This window comes from Nannobrachium achirus, assembly GCF_963921795.1.
Source record: "Nannobrachium achirus genome assembly, chromosome: 21".
NCBI lineage: Eukaryota > Metazoa > Chordata > Actinopteri > Myctophiformes > Myctophidae > Nannobrachium > Nannobrachium achirus.
The window spans coordinates 4421031-4442188 of NC_137828.1; the positions used below are offsets into that span (position 1 = coordinate 4421031).

A 21158-nucleotide genomic window follows, 5' to 3' on the forward strand; every position below is an offset into this window, starting at 1 on the left:
AAAATGTACAAATTTGAAACTTGGAGATACAAGGTTTCTGCCCGACAGTGACGATTTACTTTGTTGGCCTCCCAGCCCCCAAAATGTATAACGAAGGCCGACATTTTATTAAATTTTTTTCCCTAATGGCCGGCCTGGACCGGCCATTCGGGAGTTATTCGGGAGTCATTCCCGGCCGTTCGGGAGTTACATGTAGCCCGCTTTTCCCAATGTCCCTGGGTCTATATGAGAAAACAGTGGATGACTTGACAAACACACTGATGAAGGCTTGGCTGCGTGCCAACTGGTTCTATAGTAGACTTCTTCACAGTGCAGTAATGCTATTGAAACTCTGAGAGTGTACAAATGTTCTAAATCCCGTACCAAATGGACCCGTAAGGGTCCTACTGAGTTATGATGAGTCAGTAGGAGTGAGGAGTCGTCGGGAGGAGTTTGCCAACGAGCGTTTGAGTGGCATATGGTGGCTTGAGTGGCGCTGAGTGGCATATGATGCACATACCCTGGTTGTGATCTACCAGTAGATCACAAAGGCTGAGCAGGCAGATCACATGACACGCCCCTAAAATATATAGAATTAAAATCACAAAACCCCTCTTTTTGACATCAGCCAATCTGCCCTTCATGGCTTCTAAAGTATAGCAAATATGGGGGGCAATGCTTTGTTTTCATAGCATTACAAAGAACCAGAAAACCCATTCCATGTGTGTGTGTAACACCAGTGCTGCTATTCCAAAGCCCCCTCGCGTACATGTTTTGGGAGTGGGTAAATGACGTTGAGCTGGTCCATCCTAAAAGTAGCTCTAAGGTCAAAAAGACGTGAGCACTGTGTGCAGTTTGCATGTGCAGTTTGCATGTGGAATTTGCATGTTCTCCCCGTGTCTCCTAGGGTTGATACCCTCACAAAAACATGCAGTAATCCTGGTCTCTTTACTGCCTCCCCCTGGCCAGCCCGGGCGTCTGATGGAGGGGGAAAGGAACTGGTTGGAATAACGTGTTCCTTCCACGCACTACGTCCAAACCGGGGGAAATCCCCCCTGTCAGGTGAAAAGAAGCAACATGGACTCATGCATAGAAGGAAGCATGAGGTCAGTCCGTTGTCTCCCCAGGCGCGGCAGAGGGAGAGCAGAGCCCAGGATTACATAGGCAATTGGCACTGGGTGAAAATTGGTTACAAAATCGTGGGATAAGAATTATTTTTAAAAAATGAAAAAAAGATATGGGCACCCCATATAGACGCAGGGAGGGTCTTCACAAGGACAGGGCCGGAGTGGTCTCGGTGTCTGACATCACGGAGGGCCTCTTGGGCGTGGTGGCGGCCGCGGCGTGCGACGTCTGGCTGAACCCGTCCTTGAGGCCACCGCCCAGCCCGCCCGCGCAGGCCCGCGCCACCTTCACCAGGTCCTTGCGGAAGCGCACGCCCACGAACACGTAGAGGAAGGGGTTGACGCAGGCGTGCGTGTACGCCAGAGACTTGGCCACCTGGCCCGCCACGTCCAGACGCTCCACCACCGCACAGTCCGTGATGGAGGTGTTGGAGGCCTGCGGGTGGAGAGGGGTGGAAAACATACGTTTAATAAGCAATATACAATACGCATCACCATACATGGTTGACCATACGATAACATGGACGATATTGGTTCATTCATGGCGATACGATATGATTCGATTCAATGATTTAAAATTTATATAATAACTATTTAGCAAATAAATTAAATATGTGTTTAACGTGCGAAATAGGGTCCCCAAATTATTTTGGGGGGTCCCCAGATGAGGCAGAAATTGGGAAAATAGACGATCTACATGAGGCGTTGTGAGCATGTAGATCTGCTATTTTCACAATACAACCGTGTTATACAAAATGTAATGCCTCAACTCTTAGTGCTCGTCATGGTGGGGGGGTCCCCAGTTAAAATATGATTATTTTGGGGATCGCGACCTGAAAAGGTTGAGAACCATTGAGTTACTATGGGCGAGTGTTTTAGCAGGTCTTTCAGTTAACCCTAACCCGAGTGTATCAAAAAGGCAACTGGGTTAAGGCAGCGGAAGCTTGTGATTGGCTGCGCGGAGGTGCCAAAAGTCTGGGGGAAGGAGATACACCTGAACCTAACCTTAACCCTAACCTCAGTAAAACTAACACTGGTGAATGCTAACCTGGTGAAATACTAACCTGCCGATGCTGGCGAATGCTAACCTGGTGAATGTTAAAATGGGTTACCAACGGTGCTTAACCCAGTTACTTTTTTGGGGTCCTCCCTATGTTCCCCAGGTTCTATGTTCCCCAGGTTCTATGTTCCCCAGGTCCTATGTTCCCCAGGTTCTATGTTCCCCAGGTTCTATGTTCCCCAGGTTCTATGTTCCCCAGGTTCTATGTTCCCCAGGTTCTATGTTCCCCAGGTCCTATGTTCCCCAGGTTCTATGTTCCCCAGGTTCTATGTTCCCCAGGTTCTATGTTCCCCAGGTTCTATGTTCCCCAGGTTCTATGTTCCCCAGGTCCTATGTTCCCCAGGTTCTATGTTCCCCAGGTTCTATGTTCCCCAGGTCCTATGTTCCCCAGGTCCTATGTTCCCCAGGTTCTATGTTCCCCAGGTTCTATGTTCCCCAGGTCCTATGTTCCCCAGGTCCTATGTTCCCCAGGTTATATGTTCCCCAGGTCCTATTAGTCCGAGCGTTTCAGGCAAGAATCGTGCACTTTATGAAAGAAGCATGAAATTTGGCACACAGTTAGAACATGCCATATGGAACATTTTTGGCTATAGGGGCATCGCAGATTTGTCTTGGGAAACTTGTGGGAGCCAATATAAGTTGGGCTCTCATAGACTTTACTATATAGTAAAATAATACAAAAAATAAAAATGCTTTAGCATGTGAGGGGTCAAACTAGGTGTTGTTCGGGATTCTGAATCCAATGCAGGCATTTGTTTTGCACGAAAAACATTCTTTTCCGAGAAACGGACGCCAAAAAACTGTGAAAAGTGATGACTCATCAATAAACCATAGTTTTATCACTTTATCACTTTTTTAGCCCAAGGAATGTTTTTTTGTATTGTAATGGGTTAATATAGATGTTTGGGTTCAGTGACCGTCCAGGCCTACCTGTGAGGCCTCCATGGCCAGCAGGCCGTTGTAGGGCAGCTGTGACATCACGAACACGGCCACCACGGAGAAGATGACGCGCAGCGCCTTGTGCTTCTGGAAGCTGCGCGCCTGCAGCAGCGTGCGGATGATGACGCTGTAGCACAGCACCATCACCAGCAGGGGGAGACAGAAGCCCACGCACACCTGCAGCGCCAGCACCGCCACCTGCAGCGTTAAAGAGAGGAGACGACACGTTCACAGAGAGTCCTTTGTGCCGCTTGTTTTGAAGATCTATGACCAGACACACTGCGGTCACTCGGCCAGGTCAACTGTATACTATCGTATCGACTAGTGCCCTTAGATCAGGGGTTCCCAAACTTTGTTGTCTCAGGGCACCCCATAAATATTATTTTAATCCGAGGCACCCCTACATTATAATTTTCACTCCCAGCACCTTATATTTATAGCATATCGTCGTTGTCGGGTGGAAACCATTTGTTTTGTATTTATCATCTATAAAATGTACTAAACTAGTGAAAACAGCAGATCTACATGCACACAACGCCTCGCATCGCGAGTGGTTGTGTGCTTGTAGATCGGCTGTTTTCACTAGTTTTGTGCGACAGAGGTCTCTGCCTGACAGTAATGATATTTTAGTGATTATGTTGCGAGGAAAACGTTGAGATAATAGCCATTTTGGTTAGAACTCACTGAAAATAACTGTGTACTTCAAGTTCCAAATAAATTCCAAATATTATCAAATGATCTCGCGTCGCGGCACCCCTGGACTGCCGTCGCGGCACCCCAGGGTGCCCCGTCACCCACTTTGAAAACCCCTGCCTTAGATGTCCGGGGCTGCACAACACGTGCGACACTGAGCGGATCAGCGTGCGTCTACCCTTCGCCGAGAGGCGCGGGTAACCGCTCGTGATGGGAATTGAAATTATTCCCCATGAAAGAGGAATTCCCAGTAAGCGCGACTGCGCGAGTCACCAGCTCGCATCGTATCATATCATACTATTATATTGATGACATGTATTACCTGCTTATTGTAAGTCGCTTTGGATTAAAAGCGTCTGCTAAATGCCTGAACTATTGTTGTGAGTGTAACCTATCTACGTACCTTGGTGTGTGTATCCCAGAGGGGTAGAGCAGTTATCTAATCTATCTACAGATACATATCCTGGGATCACTTCCAATTTCCCGAGTTGTATCCGGTCGGGAGCGGAAACAGCCTAGGCCTATGTCTTGGCCAGAAAGATCAAACCGGATTCAGTCGTATCCCAAAATGATTTCCCCTGCGCTCAAGGACATACTTTTAGGGCCTACCTAATAAACCCCTTGATGCGGAGTAGTTTTGCTTTTGGAAAATGTGTTTGGTATATGCATCTTTTAGTCCAACTCGTAGCGACTGGAAAGACTACACTAGGCTACTCGAGGGATTGGGCATTGGGGAAACAAACGGGGGGAACCAAAACAAATCAACGCTGCTTATTCTCCGTTTCCAGTTTAGGCCACGCCTAGAACGGATCAAAAGGCGCGAGGTTAACAGATACGTACCTTGGTGTGAATCCCAGAGGGGTAATAAAGATAACTAGAGATACTGTTCCTCTGAAACAGTGTGGGCTCGCTCGTGACTATATTCTGCAGTGTGCTAACTGTCATGTGAAGCTCAACCAATACTCCAGCTAACACCACTCCCAGACTTTCCACACCTCAATTGCACCTCATTGGCTAAGGGCCCTTTGTACTGTCTGCGACGGAACTCACGCAACAGATTTCACGCGACGGAACTCTATAAATAATGAAGATAACATAGTGTTCTCGCCTTTCAGGCGAGCCCACAATAAAGGTATCTATCTACGTACCTTGGTGTGTATCCCAGAGGGGTAGGGTTGGGGTTAGGGTTAGGGTTAGGGTAGGGGAACATAACATACCTTGGTATGTATCCCAGAGGGGTAGGGTTGGGGTTAGGGTTAGGGTTAGGGTAGGGGAACATAACATACCTTGGTATGTATCCCAGAAGGGTAGAGCAGGCTACAGGGTTAGGGTTAGGGTTAGGGTAGGGGAACGTACCTTGGTATGTATCCCAGAGGGTTAGGGTTAGGGTTAGGGTAGGGGAACGTACCTTGGTGTGTATCCCAGAGGGATAGAGCAGGCTACAGGGTTAGGGTTAGGGTTAGGGGTAGGGTAGAGGAACATATTGTACCTTGGTATGTATCCCAGAGGGGTACAGCAGGCTACAGGGTTAGGGTAGGGTTAGGTTTAGGGTAGGGGAACATAACGTACCTTGGTGTGTATCCCAGAGCGATAGAGCAGGCTACAGGCTACAGGGTTAGGGTAGGGTTAGGGTAGGGTTAGGGTTAGGGTAGGGGAGCGTACCTTGGTATGTATCCCAGAAGGGTAGAGCAGGCTACAGGGTTAGGGGTAGGGTTAGGGTTAGGGTAAGGTTAGGGTTAGGGTAGGGTTAGGTTAGGGTTAGGGTAGGGGAACGTACCTTGGTGTGTATTCCAGAGGGATAGAGCAGGCTACAGGGTTAGGGTTAGGGTTAGGGGTAGGGTAGGGGAACATAACGTACCTTGGTGTGTATCCCAGAAGGGTAGAGCAGGCTACAGGAGGCCCTCTGGTCCTGCCCTCCAGCCTGGGAGAAGATGAACTCTGGCAGGGCCAGCAGGACAGACAGCAGCCACACGGCCAGGCAGGCCAGCTTAGAGTAGAACAACCTCTGCTTCTTCAGGTTGTGGGCCTTGGTCACCTGCAACCAGGAGGACATGTTCTTCAGTTAAACTCTCAAATACCCGGTACGCGCCCGAGTCGCGTTAGATTTTAACCTTTAGAAAAATAGCAGATATACTGCGAGCTTGTAGATCTGCTATTTTTGAAAAATCGTGAAAATGAGTGCAAGTCTTTGAATATCTTTGACCCGATCTTTGACCCGACTTCTAAATCCTTCCTCTAAATCATGCTGTTCTCTAACCTTTTCATGTCAAGGACCCCCAAAATTACAGGTATTTGGCCACGGACCCCCATCTCAAAATATGTTGTCCCAGGGACCACCCAGAAGTAAATATTTGAGTTACAAATGTTCGCTTTTAAGTAGATATATTGAAAGACACACAAAAAATCATGATTTTTCAAAAATAGCAGATCTACAAGCTCGCAGCGCGGCACTCGGTGCCGCGCTGTGAGCTTGTAGATCTGCTATTTTTCAATAGAGGGTATGCACGTCCACTGGGACCCGCCCCCCTAGACTGAGTGGCAAAACATTGAGCAGCATGGAGCATTGGAGTTTGGAAGTGCTAGTTGCAAATCACTCAACGGCCCTGCATACCACCTGTTTCTAATATGCACATAATGCAGGAGGCAGCAGGATGTTGTGTTGTTGAAAACGAGCGCTTCCAAACTCTGACACTTGGAAAAATAAAAACCTGCACAGAATGTTTTCACAGAAAGAAGCTCATAACATGTCTATGGTGTATTTTTATGAAACAAAAACTTTGCAGATAGAAAGAGGATAATTCAAGCTTTCAGTACAGCTGCAATGTTGGTGAGTTTAACTTTGTTTAATGCAATCAGAAAGGACTTTTCTGTTTGGATGTATGGGCTGTCAATGGCAGGAATTAGCTTTTTGCCACTCAGTAGGCGTTCCCACATAACTTCCAGCAACAGTGATGTCACACACATACTGCCCTCTATAGCATATCTGACCAAACATCTCCAAAAAGGTTAGCGACACCCACAGCACCAGAGGGAGCAACACAACGATCTGATAACACAAACCCATAAGACAAATATGGGTAAATTCTCCTTCTACAACACTGCCACCCAGGTGTGGAATTCCTTGACTACCTCCCTTAAAACATGTAGCTCGCTGGCATCCTTCAAAACTGCCCTGAAAACTCACCTTTCAAGAGGCCAGAGAAGTTATCACTTCTCCCATTGTATTGACTATACTTGTACTGTTCTTCATTTTTGTCTAATAAAATAATCAATACTGAACTACTCTGTTAGGCCACAATGTTGATCGTTGTTATCCTTTTTTATCACTGATATCCTTTAAAACAGGGGTCTTCAACGTTTTCAGGCCAAGGACCCCTTAGCTGAGAGAGAGATGAAGTAGGGACCCCCACAACCTGTTCATAGATTCCATATAGTTTCATTGTTTGACAGCACAATCATCAGTGTATTTTGGATTCATGTCAATTTGTGTTTTCAGATATTTAACCACTTGAACCGTCAATACTTAATAAACTTGACCTTTCACTCTGTACTTAGTCTGCTCTTTTTTTGCCTCTACACCAAACCTCTTTGCCTAAAATATTTTGGGCTAAAGTTCTCAAGATATGGACGTTATGGTTCAAGTGGTTAATGTAAAAAAGGAGAAAAAAAGGTTTCTATCACACAAAGATTTGAAGGACCCCCTAGGGGTCCCAGACCCCCTGTTGAAGACCCCTGCTTTAAAAGCCTTAGTTGTTTGAATTGATTATGCTCTAAATATTATTTTGTCATTGCTGTTGCTGTGTTTAAGTGCTGTCCTATAATAAAAAAAAACCAAAATAATTTTAATAACCTATGTACCTGTACTCTTTAAGATAAATATACTGTGCTCATTTGCTGTACTTGAATCTACTTAACTCATTCTGTGCCAGATGCCAAAATGGCTCCAAGGTAGCTGTGCCAGGATTTTGTATGTTTTTCTTTACTATGCAATGAATTTTTTTTTTTTTCTTTCCAGAGATAGAGCTGTTTGAATGAAAAAAAGTGTCCATCCACTAGAATGGACACACATGAACACACATTTTCTCAATCAGCTAAACGAGGGAGCGAACACACAAACAGAGAAAAGCATCTCTCTGATCTCAGGTCATTTTGACATCTTTAAAAAAAAAGAAAATGTTTTTTTTTCCTTTTTTTCTATATAAAAAACACAAAAACCGTCATAAACCGTCATTGGCACAAAGGGCTATTGGAAAAAAAACGTCAAAACCGTCATCTGGCACAGAATGGGTTTTTAATGAGAAGGCCATCTCAGAACCATGGAAAAGTACACATTGTATTCAGTAGAAAGGCTTGTGTGAGGTTCAAGTTAGAAAGGCTTAGCTTACACAACTGCAGATGAATGGACAGGAGGTGAGTAAGCAGATCTGAACGTTAAAGTGTCTGATAGCTTAATGTTTGTGAGCCAACAATTGTGAAAGAAGTTGTTTATCTGCAATAATTGTGTCTGGATTCTCAACCGTTGACGAGTCAGAGGTTGTGAAAGTAGGATGTGTATCTGCAGTTGAATCTGCACTTGTGGTCTATGTTTCTCTCTGTTCTTCCCTATTCTGAGATATACAACATATTTTTTGGTATGTTGAGAAACTCCAGAGAAACGCAGGAGAGGAGAGGAGAGGAGAGGAGAGGAGAGGAGAGGGGAGGAGAGGGGAGGAGAGGAGAGGAGAGGAGAGGAGAGGAGAGGGGAGGAGAGGGGAGGAGAGGAGACTCGCCTGTACGATGGCTATGTATCGGTCCACGCTGATGCAGGTGAGGAGCAGCATTGAGCTGAAGAAGTTGACTCTGTAGACGGCCGACACCACCTGGTAGAAACACTGTCACGGTCAGCTCTATTGTCACTGACACGCATACAACAAGGGAGCAAAATACTGTTCTCCTCAACTCATGGTGTACAGTCGTGGCTAAAAGTATTGTCACCCTTGCATTTGTTTAAAAAACACAACACACAATGGTCTAGATTGTGCACAGTGAAGGAACATCAAGGTCTCTGGAGATGGACTTGGAGCCTTCAGATTGTCCATGTTTGGATACAATCTGACCTCTGACCTCCTGACAATAGACCGTTTGTCAGCCTTCTGATTGGTCCCTGAGACTCCCTGACTGGCCAACCAGAAAAAAATCATTCACTTTTTGCTATCGGGGGTGGAGTTGTGCAGTGGGAGAATGTTGTGTTGTGCTTTCAGCACGGTGCGCACTGTGGAGCACGGCGAGCGCACAGTACGGCCCCGCGCGACAATATCGATTTCGATCATTATAATGAATAAGCTTCAACAGACTAGTTCACATGAACAATATCAATGTAACTAAGAGTTTCGATTGGGTACATATATTTTAAATGGGCAGAATTACGACAGCCAGCCTATTTTGCAGTGGATTTATAGGCTGGCTGACAGAATTCCTACCCAAGATGCACTGCGCTTTCTCTCTGTAACTCTCCTCCGATTTTTTCAGAGGATTAAACATGATTAAAACGTGTATTTTTGGGGGCAAATCCCTGTTTTGCAATGTAACTACTGTACTTTGGTCTTCCCTTTTTATTAATATCAAGTAGATGTTTTTCCTTTGGTACTTTAAATAGCAATAATGAGGCTATGAAAAATCTTTTTCCCCCATCCACTTCCACTTAGGGCTGCAAGCGAACCTTCGGAGGTTCGAACGTTCGTTCGTTACGTTGGCAATCGAAGTTCGAAATTAATGGGTTCAGGTTTTTTTCTTTTTTTTTTTTCTTTTTTTTTTACACGAAAAATAATTATCAGAATGTGATTGGCCTATTCAGAATATCACAGTAGTAGAGATAGCCAGATACGAAATAAGTTAGGCCTACCGGTAAACACTAACAGTTAATGGTGACCGTTATAGTAGTTATAAAATGCACCAGAACAGCTTGGAGCGATCAAGGACCGTCCTCCGCTCCAATTGCGCTCCTATTTGGGGCCGCGAACCGGGTGGCGAATCAGCCTCGCTGACACACGCTTGTTGACAGTGAGTGAGAGCAGCTGTCCTGGGCAGAGAGAGACGTGTGTGCTTTGAACAGCGAACACCCAGCCATCCACGCACCCAAAGATTAAACATCCCTTTCTCCTAAGCATGAGCAAAGATGGATTTCATTGCAACCCCCTAAAGGATCTATAATCAATGCGATGTATGGGGTTGTTACATCGAGACCAGTTTAGCCCGAACGCGACGAGCTCCGATGCAGTCACCAAGTCTAATCATCATCATCAGTGCAACTCCGCTATACATTGAGCCTGTTCGTCAACAAACTGTGCGACATTTTCTCCGATTGGGTTGGATTTTCCAAGTGTTAGCCTAGGTGTTAATGCGGCCACGCATCCACGCGTTTTCAATGGATAAAACAGCGCATTTAAAACATTTCCTAGTTTCCTACACTGTTTAAAGGTACAGTACGTTCGATGGTTCGAACGTCCGAACGTTCGGTTTTTATTCAATTGAACGAACCATCGAAGGTTCGATGGTTCGTTCCGAAAATCCCCCCGAAGTTCGAATCACTAAAACAGGGCTAGATTACAGCCCTACTTCCACTATAAAAGAATCTGCCATGGTAAATTTGTTCTACCTAGTAACAAGAGCAAAATGGGGCGGGATTGACATACAGTCTATTCTCTCTTTTTCATTTGGTCCATGCTCAGTGTGTGACACAAACCAGCAGAATGAGGGATTTACTCCATTTAAACTGGGTGGATTATATTAGTGGTTACTAAAGATTAAAGTCAACTTGGACTCACCACAGGTGAGTTCCAGGTGAACGGCCTGCTTGAAATTCAACTAAATGTATTTAAAGGGATATTTCACTTTCAAAAAAACTTTTGGTAATTTTATCATCTAATCAGGCTTTTATGAATACCCTGAACAGTTTTTAATTAGCTTGATTGAATATTTAGATATTTGATGTAAATGTTACCAGTCCCTCCAGGCCCAGGGCCTCTCCCCACACACACCCATTGTAACTTCAAACTTCATTTTAACCATGATAGATTCATTAAAAACACCCATTATTTTTTCTGGTGACTCATACTACCCTCCCAATATGTGAGCAGGCCGTGTTTTTTCGATAACTTTTTTCATTTATTTTTAATAATATATTTTTTGTATTTCATTTTTTCCATTTTCATTTACATTTGCCTGTACCGGCCCGGGAATGAACCGGCCGTTCGGGAGTTGTCCCGCTTTTCCCAATGGCCAGCACGTCCCTGGTGGAAGGAAGGGGGGAGTTTCACCTTGCAGAGTCCCGTTCCAAACTGCCAGCCCAGGGTATAACTCTAACTCTAACTCTAACTCTAACTCTAACTCTAACCCTAACTCACCTTACAGAGTCCCGTTCCAAACTGCCACCCCAGCGTCGCCTCCCCGGCCCAGAAGGGCAGGGTTCCCAGGAACAGCAGGTCGGCCACGGCCAGGTTGAGGAGGTAGACGTCCGTCATGGTCTTCAGACGGTTCCTCAGGGTGGAGTAGATCCACACCACCGTCAGGTTGCCCAGGGCGCCCAGCACGAAGATGCTCCAGAAGAGCGGCGGTTCGTAGCGCCCGCGGAACGCCCGCACCCAGGACTTGTCGCACGGCATGCCCTCCGTCAGCAGAGCGTCGTAGCCAGAGTAGTCGTCTGCACCGGAACCCTGCCGTCAAACAACACAATGGATGATTGTAACATTCTGATATTGTATGTTTTGCCAAGGACCCCTTAGTTGAGAGAGAGATGAAGCAGGGACCCCCCCAACCTGTTCATAGATTCCATATAGTTTCATTGTTTGACAGCACAATCATCAGTGTATTTTGGATTCCTGTCAATTTGTGTTTTCAGATATTTAACCACTTGAACTGTCAATACTTAATAAACTTGACCTTTCACTCTGTACTTAGTCTGCTCTTTTTCCCCTCTACACCAAACCTCTTTGCCAAAAATAGCCGATCTACAAGCTCACAAGGCCTCGCAGCGTGAGGAAAATAGCCGATCTACAAGCTCACAAGGCCTCGCAGCGTGAGGAAAATAGCCGATCTACAAGCTCACAAGGCCTCGCAGATAGCCGATCTACTTTTAGATCGGCTATTTTCGGCTAAAGTTCTCATAATATGGGAGTATGGGTTTAAGTGTTTAATATAAAAAAGGAGAAAACCCCCTGCAGTAACTCTGAGGACCCTCAAGGGGTCCCGGACCCCCTGTTGAAGACCCTTGCTCTACTATGATTTCTGATGAAGCAACTGTAACCATAATGCTTGTCTGTCTGCCTGCCAAGCTTTCACACAAAACAGTTAAATGTACACTAGAGAGATGGGGGGAATATTTCAGTGTAACATCAAACAGCTCCAGTCACGCTCAGACGAGCGAAACCAGACTGTTGTGCACACAGGTGTTGAATCTGTCTGTCACTCTGTGTGCACGAGACACCAACCACACCGGTGCACCATTTCCTGTGTAACACCTCTATGCAGGGGAGAGGAGAGGAGAGGAGAGGAGAGGAGAGGAGAGGAGAGGAGAGGAGAGGAGAGGGGAGGGGAGGAGAGGAGAGGAGAGGAGAGGAGAGGAGAGGAGAGGAGAGGGTTAGGGGCTTACACAGGGGCGTCACAAGGGGGGGTGGGGGGGGAGTGGGACTGAGTTACTAGGGCCCAAGGTGGAGGGGGCCTTAATTATTTTATACTTAAGCTATTGAAACATAGCAGATATACAAGCTCACAGCGCGTGCAAATCTTTGAATACATGTATTTTTTAAGCGAACATTTGTAACTAAAATTTTGCTTCTAGGGGGGTCCCTGGAACTAAATATTTTGAGATGGGGGGTCCGTGGCCAAATGCATATCATTTTGGGGGGTCCTTCACGTGAAAAAGTTTGAGCACCACTGACATAGAAAAAAAAACTTTCAAAAAACCTTTGAAATATTCAGACTCCGCACAAATTTTCACGATTGTAGATATGCTATTTTTTCAATAGTTAAAGCACAAAACGTGAGTGAATCCTTGTACCCAGGGGGCCCAGAATTTGGCGTGACACCCTTGGGTGTGGGCGTACAGCCCACCCAAAGGGGGGGGGGGGGGGCTACATACAGACAGACATACTAGGATCACGCTTCACTATCTACTGTATCTACTGTATACCCTGTATTGTCGACTTTGACACAGATGCAGAACGCAGATAAACACGTGGTGGGGAGGGGAGGGGGGGGGGGGGGGGGAGGAAAAGGCAACTGTTGTATTTTGCAGGAAACCGTGGAAAACGTTGCAAAGTTCAAACCGCATGCAGACAGCAGAGTTTAAACTTCTATAATGTCATGTTTCACAACAATGGAGTTCAGGACCGCCATGCAATAATGACTGAATTCATTCATTTTAGTCCTCAACAGGGGGTCCGGGACTCCTATGGGGGTCCTCAGAGTTACTACAGGGGGTCCTCAAAATCTTTGTGTGATAGAAACCTTTTCCCCCTTTTTTATAATAACCACTTGAACCCTAGCATCCATATTCTGATATAACATTAGCCAAAAATAGCAGATCTACAAGCGCGAGGCGTTGTGAGCTTGTAGATCGTCTATTTTTGGCAAAGAGCATTGGTGTAGAGGGGAAAAAGAGCAGACTAAGTACAGAGTGAAAGGTCAAGTTTATTAAGTATTGACGGTTCAAAGTGGTTAAATATCTGAAAACACAAACTGACATGAATCCAAAATACACTGATGATTGTGCTGTCAAACGATGAAACTATATGGAATCTATGAACAGGTTGTGGGGGTCCCTGCTTCATCTCTCTCTCAGCTAAGGGTTCCTGCTTCATCTCTCTCTCAACTAAGGGGTCCCTGCTTCATCTCTCTCTCAACTAGGGGGTCCCTGCTTCATCTCTCTCTCAACTAAGGGGTCCCTGCTTCATCTCTCTCTCAACTAAGGGGTCCCTGCTTCATCTCTCTCAGCTAAGGGGTCCCTGCTTCATCTCTCTCTCAACTAAGGGGTCCCTGCTTCATCTCTCTCAACTAAGGGGTCCCTGCTTCATCTCTCTCTCAACTAAGGGGTCCCTGCTTCATCTCTCTCTCAACTAAGGGGTTCCTGCTTCATCTCTCTCTCAACTAGGGGGTCCCTGCTTCATCTCTCTCTCGACTAAGGGGTCCCTGCTTCATCTCTCTCTCTCAGCTAAGGGGTCCCTGCTTCATCTCTCTCTCAACTAGGGGGTCCCTGCTTCATCTCTCTCTCAACTAGGGGGTCCCTGCTTCATCTCTCTCTCGACTAAGGGGTCCCTGCTTCATCTCTCTCTCTCAGCTAAGGGGTCCCTGCTTCATCTCTCTCTCAACTAAGGGGTCCCTGCTTCATCTCTCTCTCGACTAAGGGGTCCCTGCTTCATCTCTCTCTCTCAACTAAGGGGTCCCTGCTTCATCTCTCTCTCAACTAAGGGGTCCCTGCTTCATCTCTCTCTCCACTAGGGGGTCCCTGCTTCATCTCTCTCTCGACTAAGGGGTCCCTGCTTCATCTCTCTCTCAACTAGGGGGTCCCTGCTTCATCTCTCTCTCGACTAAGGGGTCCCTGCTTCATCTCTCTCTCGACTAAGGGGTCCCTGCTACATCTGTCTCTCAACTAAGGGGTCCCTGCTACATCTGTCTCTCAACTAAGGGGTCCCTGCTTCATCTCTCTCTCAACTAGGGGGTCCCTGTTTCATCTCTCTCTCGACTAAGGGGTCCCTGCTTCATCTCTCTCTCAACTAGGGGGTCCCTGCTTCATCTCTCTCTCGACTAAGGGGTCCCTGCTTCATCTCTCTCTCGACTAAGGGGTCCCTGCTACATCTGTCTCTCAACTAAGGGGTCCCTGCTACATCTGTCTCTCAACTAAGGGGTCCCTGCTTCATCTCTCTCTCAACTAGGGGGTCCCTGTTTCATCTCTCTCTCGACTAAGGGGTCCCTGCTTCATCTCTCTCTCAACTAGGGGGTCCCTGCTTCATCTCTCTCTCGACTAAGGGGTCCCTGCTTCATCTCTCTCTCGACTAAGGGGTCCCTGCTACATCTGTCTCTCAACTAAGGGGTCCCTGCTACATCTGTCTCTCAACTAAGGGGTCCCTGCTACATCTGTCTCTCAACTAAGGGGTCCCTGCTACATCTGTCTCTCAACTAAGGGGTCCCTGCTTCATCTCTCTCTCAACTAAGGGGTCCTTGCTTCATCTCTCTCTCAACTAAGGGGTCCCTGCTTCATCTCTCTCTCAACTAAGGGGTCCCTGCTTCATCTCTCTCTCAACTAAGGGGTCCTTGGCCTGAACACGTTGAAGACCCCTGTGCTAGACAGTTAGGGTAACTGGCTGCAACATTGTTTTCTCCTCTATACAGTAAACAAACCAACATACAGTATGAGTCATACGCTCAGCGCTTGTGGATTATTTATGTGTGGTACTGAGTCAAACCATGGTGGAAAAAGTACTCTCATTTATTACTTAAAGGAGGACTTCACCACTTTTCAACCTGTCTTCATATAATAGGTCCTCACTAATGTTCATAATAAAATAGCACAATTTTTTTCTATTCAGTCTGGGTCTCATAGGAGAGCTGTCAAATCCTTCTACCGGTGACATCATCGTTTGACAAAAAAAATTAAATCATACTTTTGGAAAAAAAAAAGATTTTTATTATCACGAGAACAATGGCTTCCAATTTAACATTGCAACTTTTTCAGGAATAGAAAGCCTGCAGTTTCTATTAGCTTGCATTTCCCATTGATGATGTCACCGGTAGGAAGGATTTGACCCACCCACAGCTCTCCTATGAGACCCAAACTGAGTAGAAAAAAATGTGATATTTTATCATGAACATTAGTGAGGACCTATTATATGAAGATAGGTTGAAAAGTGGTGGAGTGCCCCTTTAAGTAAAAGTATCAATACTGCAATACAGAAATACTCGGTTAAGAGTAAAAGTGCAGAATTCAGAATGTAGTTGAGTAAAAGTATGTAAGTATCGGCATGAAAATGTACTTAAAGTACTAAAAGTAAAAAAGTACAAAATGTTCGAAAATAGCAGATCTACAAGCTCACAGCGTGTTGTGTGAGCTTGTAGATCGGCAATTTTCAAAATAGCCATGGTATAAAATAGGGCTAAAGTGGGTTAATGTATGTTTAAACATACTGTGTCAGCAGAGTAACCAATAACTAAAGTTTTCAAAAATAAATTAGTGTAGTAAAAGTACAATATTTGGATCCTGAGATGTAGTGGAGTAAAAGTAAAAGTACTGGAATTTGGAAATACTCAAGTAAAGTACAAATACCTCAAAACTGTACTTAAGTACAGTACTTTACAGCACTGGATGTGTGCGTGCATGCGTGCGTGCGTGGGGTGGCCCTTCTCTATATTGCACCATTGGCCCATTCAGTTCAAAGTTCAACCGATACTCACCTCATCGGTTGTCAGTGCAGTTTCATCTGTGGTGAACCCGGTGGTCCCCAGGGACCCCCAGGGGTCCCCCAGGCTGAACGCAGGGGTCACGTCGGTTGTGATCTGCAAGTCCATGTCTGACCTGCAAGAATAAATCAGATCTATAACAAATGTGTAGCAGAGAACAAGAAAAACTAGGTGCTCAGGAGGTACCAGCAAAGTTAAAAACGTGTGGCGGGTGCTACCAGGATCAGTGGGATAAAACTTGAAAAAAGAGAAGGAGGATCCGAGCACTCAAAAAATAAAAAGGAGGGGAACGGACGTAAAAGCAGTGTACTTTATTTCAAGACATAATAAAAGCCGACATGTTTCGACCCTCTCGGGGTCTTCATCAGGGCATATAGAGAGTGTGTCTTTGGGCATCTGCAGGCAGTCAGTCAGTGTACAACAAGGGCTGTCACAATTATTACATAAAAGTCTAAAACACAATTATTTTGTGATAATTGTCATAATCGTTTACATGTTGACAAATGTTTATATGTTCAAACATTGAAAAAAAAATAGTGGAAATAGCAGATCTACAAGCTCAACAATAGCAGATCTATAAGCTCACAGCGCGTTGATCGGCTATTTACACAATCAATGTTCTTTTTAAAATGTAAAGTTGTCAAATATGTCAGTAATTTCTTTGTATATTTAGGTTATGTGTCATATCTGCCATGTGCAACTTCAAATCCTAGAAGCCTAACAGAAAAGTAATTGTCAACAACAAAAACACAATTAAATCGTTAATCGCAATTATTTGAGATACCCTGCAGTTAGTGTCTCTCTTACATCTCTTAGAACCTCGTACAATACTATTGCCTTAAAACACATGATGTATATTTTTGGCATGACGTGACACAGGAGAAACCTTTAAATTGTTATTGTTGTTTTGTTTCAAACTAGTGGAAAGTAGCCGATCTACAACCTTATGACGCGTTTGTAGATTGGCTGCACGACACCATCATAGAATGTATTAAGGCTTAACGATGGTGTAAGTTACATCTTTTGTTAGAAGAAGTATTAAATAGCTCTAATATTCAGATGGTAATCGTTGCTGCTGGGGAAATCTGTCTCTTTTGAACGACCGTCATTCCGATAAGAGAGCGTGGGGAGGGCGGGTTAGCGACTCACCCCACGGAGGTTAGGGTTCGGGTAAGGGTTAGAGTTGGGTGTCGAGAAGATGACTATAGCAATGATTACCAGCGGAATATTGAGCTTTAAAGGAGCTATAGTCAACTTTTTCTTCTTGGAAAACGGACGCTAAAATAAAAATAATGTTACGAAAATATTTTATAAAAGATTAAGCTTCATATAGGCTATGTGTTTCTATTCAAAAATGACCACAAAAAGCGTAAAATAATGATAAAATAATCATTTTTTTGGCCGTTGTCAGGCTGACTTTGTTTTCATCCCTTATCAATCCATATAAAAGATTAAAAGAGGGATATAAACAAAGTCAGGCTGACATTGGCCAAAATTATTATTTTATCATTATTGTACGCTTTTTGTGGTCATTTTCTGAATAGAAACACATATATGAAACTTATTCATTTTATAAAAAATTTTTTGAAACATTTCTTTTTTTTTTTTTCATTTTAGCATCCGTTTTTCAAGAAAAAGTTGACTATAGCTCCTTTAAATAAATAAAGTTACAACAAATATAATTATAGGATGAATTACATCACCTTGAAGTGTCTCGTGGTGTAACACTGATATGAGGTTAAGGGGAGATATGGCAGGTGAAAACATGATTTTTTACAGAAAGGCTTGTTGATAATATCATTCATAGCCTTTATTTGATCACATTTTATTCCTAAAAACATGGCATTGAAGGATTCAAAAGACACTTGTAGAATCGGGTCAAAATTCTAATTTTCACGATTTTTCAAAAATAGCAGATCTACAAGCTCGCAGCGCGCGCTGTGAGCTTGTAGATCTGCTATTCTTCAATAGTTAAAGCACAAAATAATGATACACAATAATATTTTTTTTTTTCCTTACCTGGTGAATAATGCGACGCAGAGAGAGAGAGAGAGAGAGAGAGAGCGATCTATTCCAGTGGTTGTGTGTTGTGTGTCTGACAACAGGAGTTATACTGTCACTCAGTCTCATTGTCTCTCTCTCTTAAGCGGATTCTCTCAGGGGTGTCACAACAAAACCTGGGCCCTGGGTACAAGGATTCACTGCGGGCCCCCCATGATTATGTTCTTCACCCATTTAGACTGGGAACGTGTTACATTATGTTGTGCTTTAACTATTGAAAAATAGCAGATATACAAGCTCGCAGCGCGGCACCGAGTGCCGCGCTGCGAGCTTGTAGATCTGCTATTTTCGAGAAAAAAAAAAAAGATTGTGCAAGTCTTTGAATGTTTCAAATCCTTCTAAGGTTTTTTGTCAGTGGTGCTCAAACTGTTTCATGTGAAGGACCCCCAAAATGATATGTATTTGGACCCACGGACCCCCAAACAGCTATACAAGCTTGCAACGCGGCACTCGGTGTATATCTGCTATTTTTCAATATCTAAAGTATAAAATAGTTAAGGCCCCCTCCACCTTGGGCCCTTAGTGACTCAGTCCCACTTCCCCCTCCCCCCTTGTGACGCCCTTGCGTCCCTTCAACGTCAGTGTGACGTGCTGTGACGCTCTGAGAGGTGTGTGTTCACTTGTTTTTGTTTTCAGTGTGAAATGACACTTTGCATTTTCAGTCACTTAAAACCGCTAACCGCGACTGCAGAATATCCCCAGGTAGTAGGCCTGTACCAGTGAAGTTAGGATTACAGAATGTTTAATTTGCATCGTAGGCCTACAACCTCTGAAATGTCCCTTTTTACCATGATACTGTACACACACTGTGAGTACAGTAGGAAGTACAGTAGACCAGGGTTGTACAGAACATGTTCCAGCATGGCCGAGAGCCAAACACAGCAACCTGAGCCTCGGTGGTGTCAGTGTCCTGCCATGTTCACCACACAACAGAAACACCACTTAAATGTACTTTCTGCTGGGGGTGTTTTGGGTACTTTATAGTGACCGGCCTGTGACATGGTGCTGTCCCTTTGACCTTAGACTGCCATGTGACATGTGGACATGCAAGCATCACGGGGTGCTGTAGTTTCACTCTCACAACGAGCATGTAGATCTGCTATTTTCACAATCTCTGCCTCATTTGACAATTTGGCCAATGTTTAACACATCGGGTGCCCCTGGATTGAGCCCCATTTATCCCCTCTCGCTGCCCAGGCCCACCACCATTGTATTGAATCCGGCCCTGCTGCGTCAATGCATGCGTCATGGCGTCACTTGGTCACATGAGCGCAGACAGGATGTTATTGTGTAACTTTCTGTATGGACCAGTGTTGTTCATTGCCGATCAAAATGTGGACATTTTGCCACACCCCGCCACAGTTTTAGCCATAAAACAAACATCAGAGATAAAGGGCGTTAAAGATGGGGAAATGCATTGGAGTATAGAGAAAAACGGCCGTGCGATGCTCTCAGCGTCGACTCGAAGCGACTAGCGGGGCTACATCAATGCGTAGCCCCGACCTAACGGTGAGATTTAAAGTTAATACTGTAAATACAGTAAACACGTCAACACGTCGTGGGCCTCCAGCGACATCAAAGAGATTGACGCGTGGGCACCTGCTGAGTTAATTTGTCATTTTAGAGTAATTAAAAAGTCCTTAAATTGTCACTTTAGAAATGAGCAGATACCCTCTATACACTTAAAACTTTATGTTGGTTTGTTTACTGTTGAGAGAGAAAACAATGTTGCACATTAAGTTAATCATCTGGGGACCCCCCAGAATAATTTGGGGACCCATCTGGGGGTCAGGTTGGGAACCAATGGCCTATAGCAGGGGTTCCCAAACCTTTTGGCCTCAATATCTTTTTCATCCGAGGAACGCCTACATTATAAAATAATATTACCTACATGACATATTCATAACTTTCACTCCCAGTACCTTATATTTGTGACATATTTTAGTGATTATGTTGTGAGGAAAACATTGAGATAATTACCATTTTGGTCAAAAAACTTACTGAAAATAACTCAATTTTAAAATTATACCAAATATTAGTTTAAGTGTTCAAACAAATTCAAAATATGATCTCGCGGCACCCCAGGGTGCCCCGTCACCCACTTTGAAAACCCCTGGCCTACAGTATATGTACTTTTTTTTACTTATATTTTTATCCCACGTTTTTTGCAACCCATTTTCTCACCCAGTGCCAACTACCTAACCTGTAGTCCTGGTTTCCACTCTCCCCCTGCCGCACCAGGGGAATTGGGGAGCACCCGGCTGGCTAGGGGGAGGTAGTATAGAAACCAGGACTACTGCATGTTTTTGTGAGGGTATCTACCCTAGGAGACACGGGGAGAACATGCAAACTCCACACAGAAAGGCCCTATCGCCAACCCCACCTAGGGTGTGGGCGCTGATAATGCGGAGGGAGGAACACGCCCCCAGCGCCCACAGGAATCGAACCCAGGACCTTCTAGCTGTGAGGCGAAGCGTTAACCACTGCACCACCGTGCCCCCCTATATATAGTATATGTACGTTGTTACTTTACCTGGTACGGTCTGCAGCTTTCATGAGGGCTCATCTAAATGAATCACTGTCTTTATCCTCTTTACTGTACTGTATGAGACAATAACAATCCACCCCAGGGACGTGCTGGGCCCCTGATTCAGCCCGGGAAAAAGAGTTGGAGAGGCCCTCATTGTGCGCTATAGAGAGATCTCTCTCTATAGCGCTGCTGCTACTCAAAGATTTGCCATTTCAGATCACGACAAGTGACAAGCCAGTGGGCCAATTACTGTACATGAGTTATATTTCGTCGTTGTCGGGTGTCCAAAACCGTTTGTTTTGTGTTTATCATTTTAAAAATGATTTAAACTAGAGAAAACAGC

General features: G+C 44.9%; 1 protein-coding gene across 1 annotated transcript; it reads right to left on the minus strand.

Annotated features, from left to right (window-relative positions):
• Positions 1–1199: 1199 nt before the first annotated feature.
• LOC308306479 (C-C chemokine receptor type 9-like) lies at positions 1200–16336 on the minus strand. The gene is made up of 6 exons (XM_080751495.1): positions 16219–16336; positions 11178–11486; positions 8565–8654; positions 5654–5830; positions 3094–3300; positions 1200–1539 (listed from the first exon to the last, which is right to left on the minus strand). The coding sequence occupies exons 1-6, from the start codon at positions 16330–16332 to the stop codon at positions 1249–1251; spliced, it is 1188 nt and encodes a 395-aa protein (XP_080607621.1). The 5' UTR covers positions 16333–16336; the 3' UTR covers positions 1200–1248.
• Positions 16337–21158: the final 4822 nt, after the last annotated feature.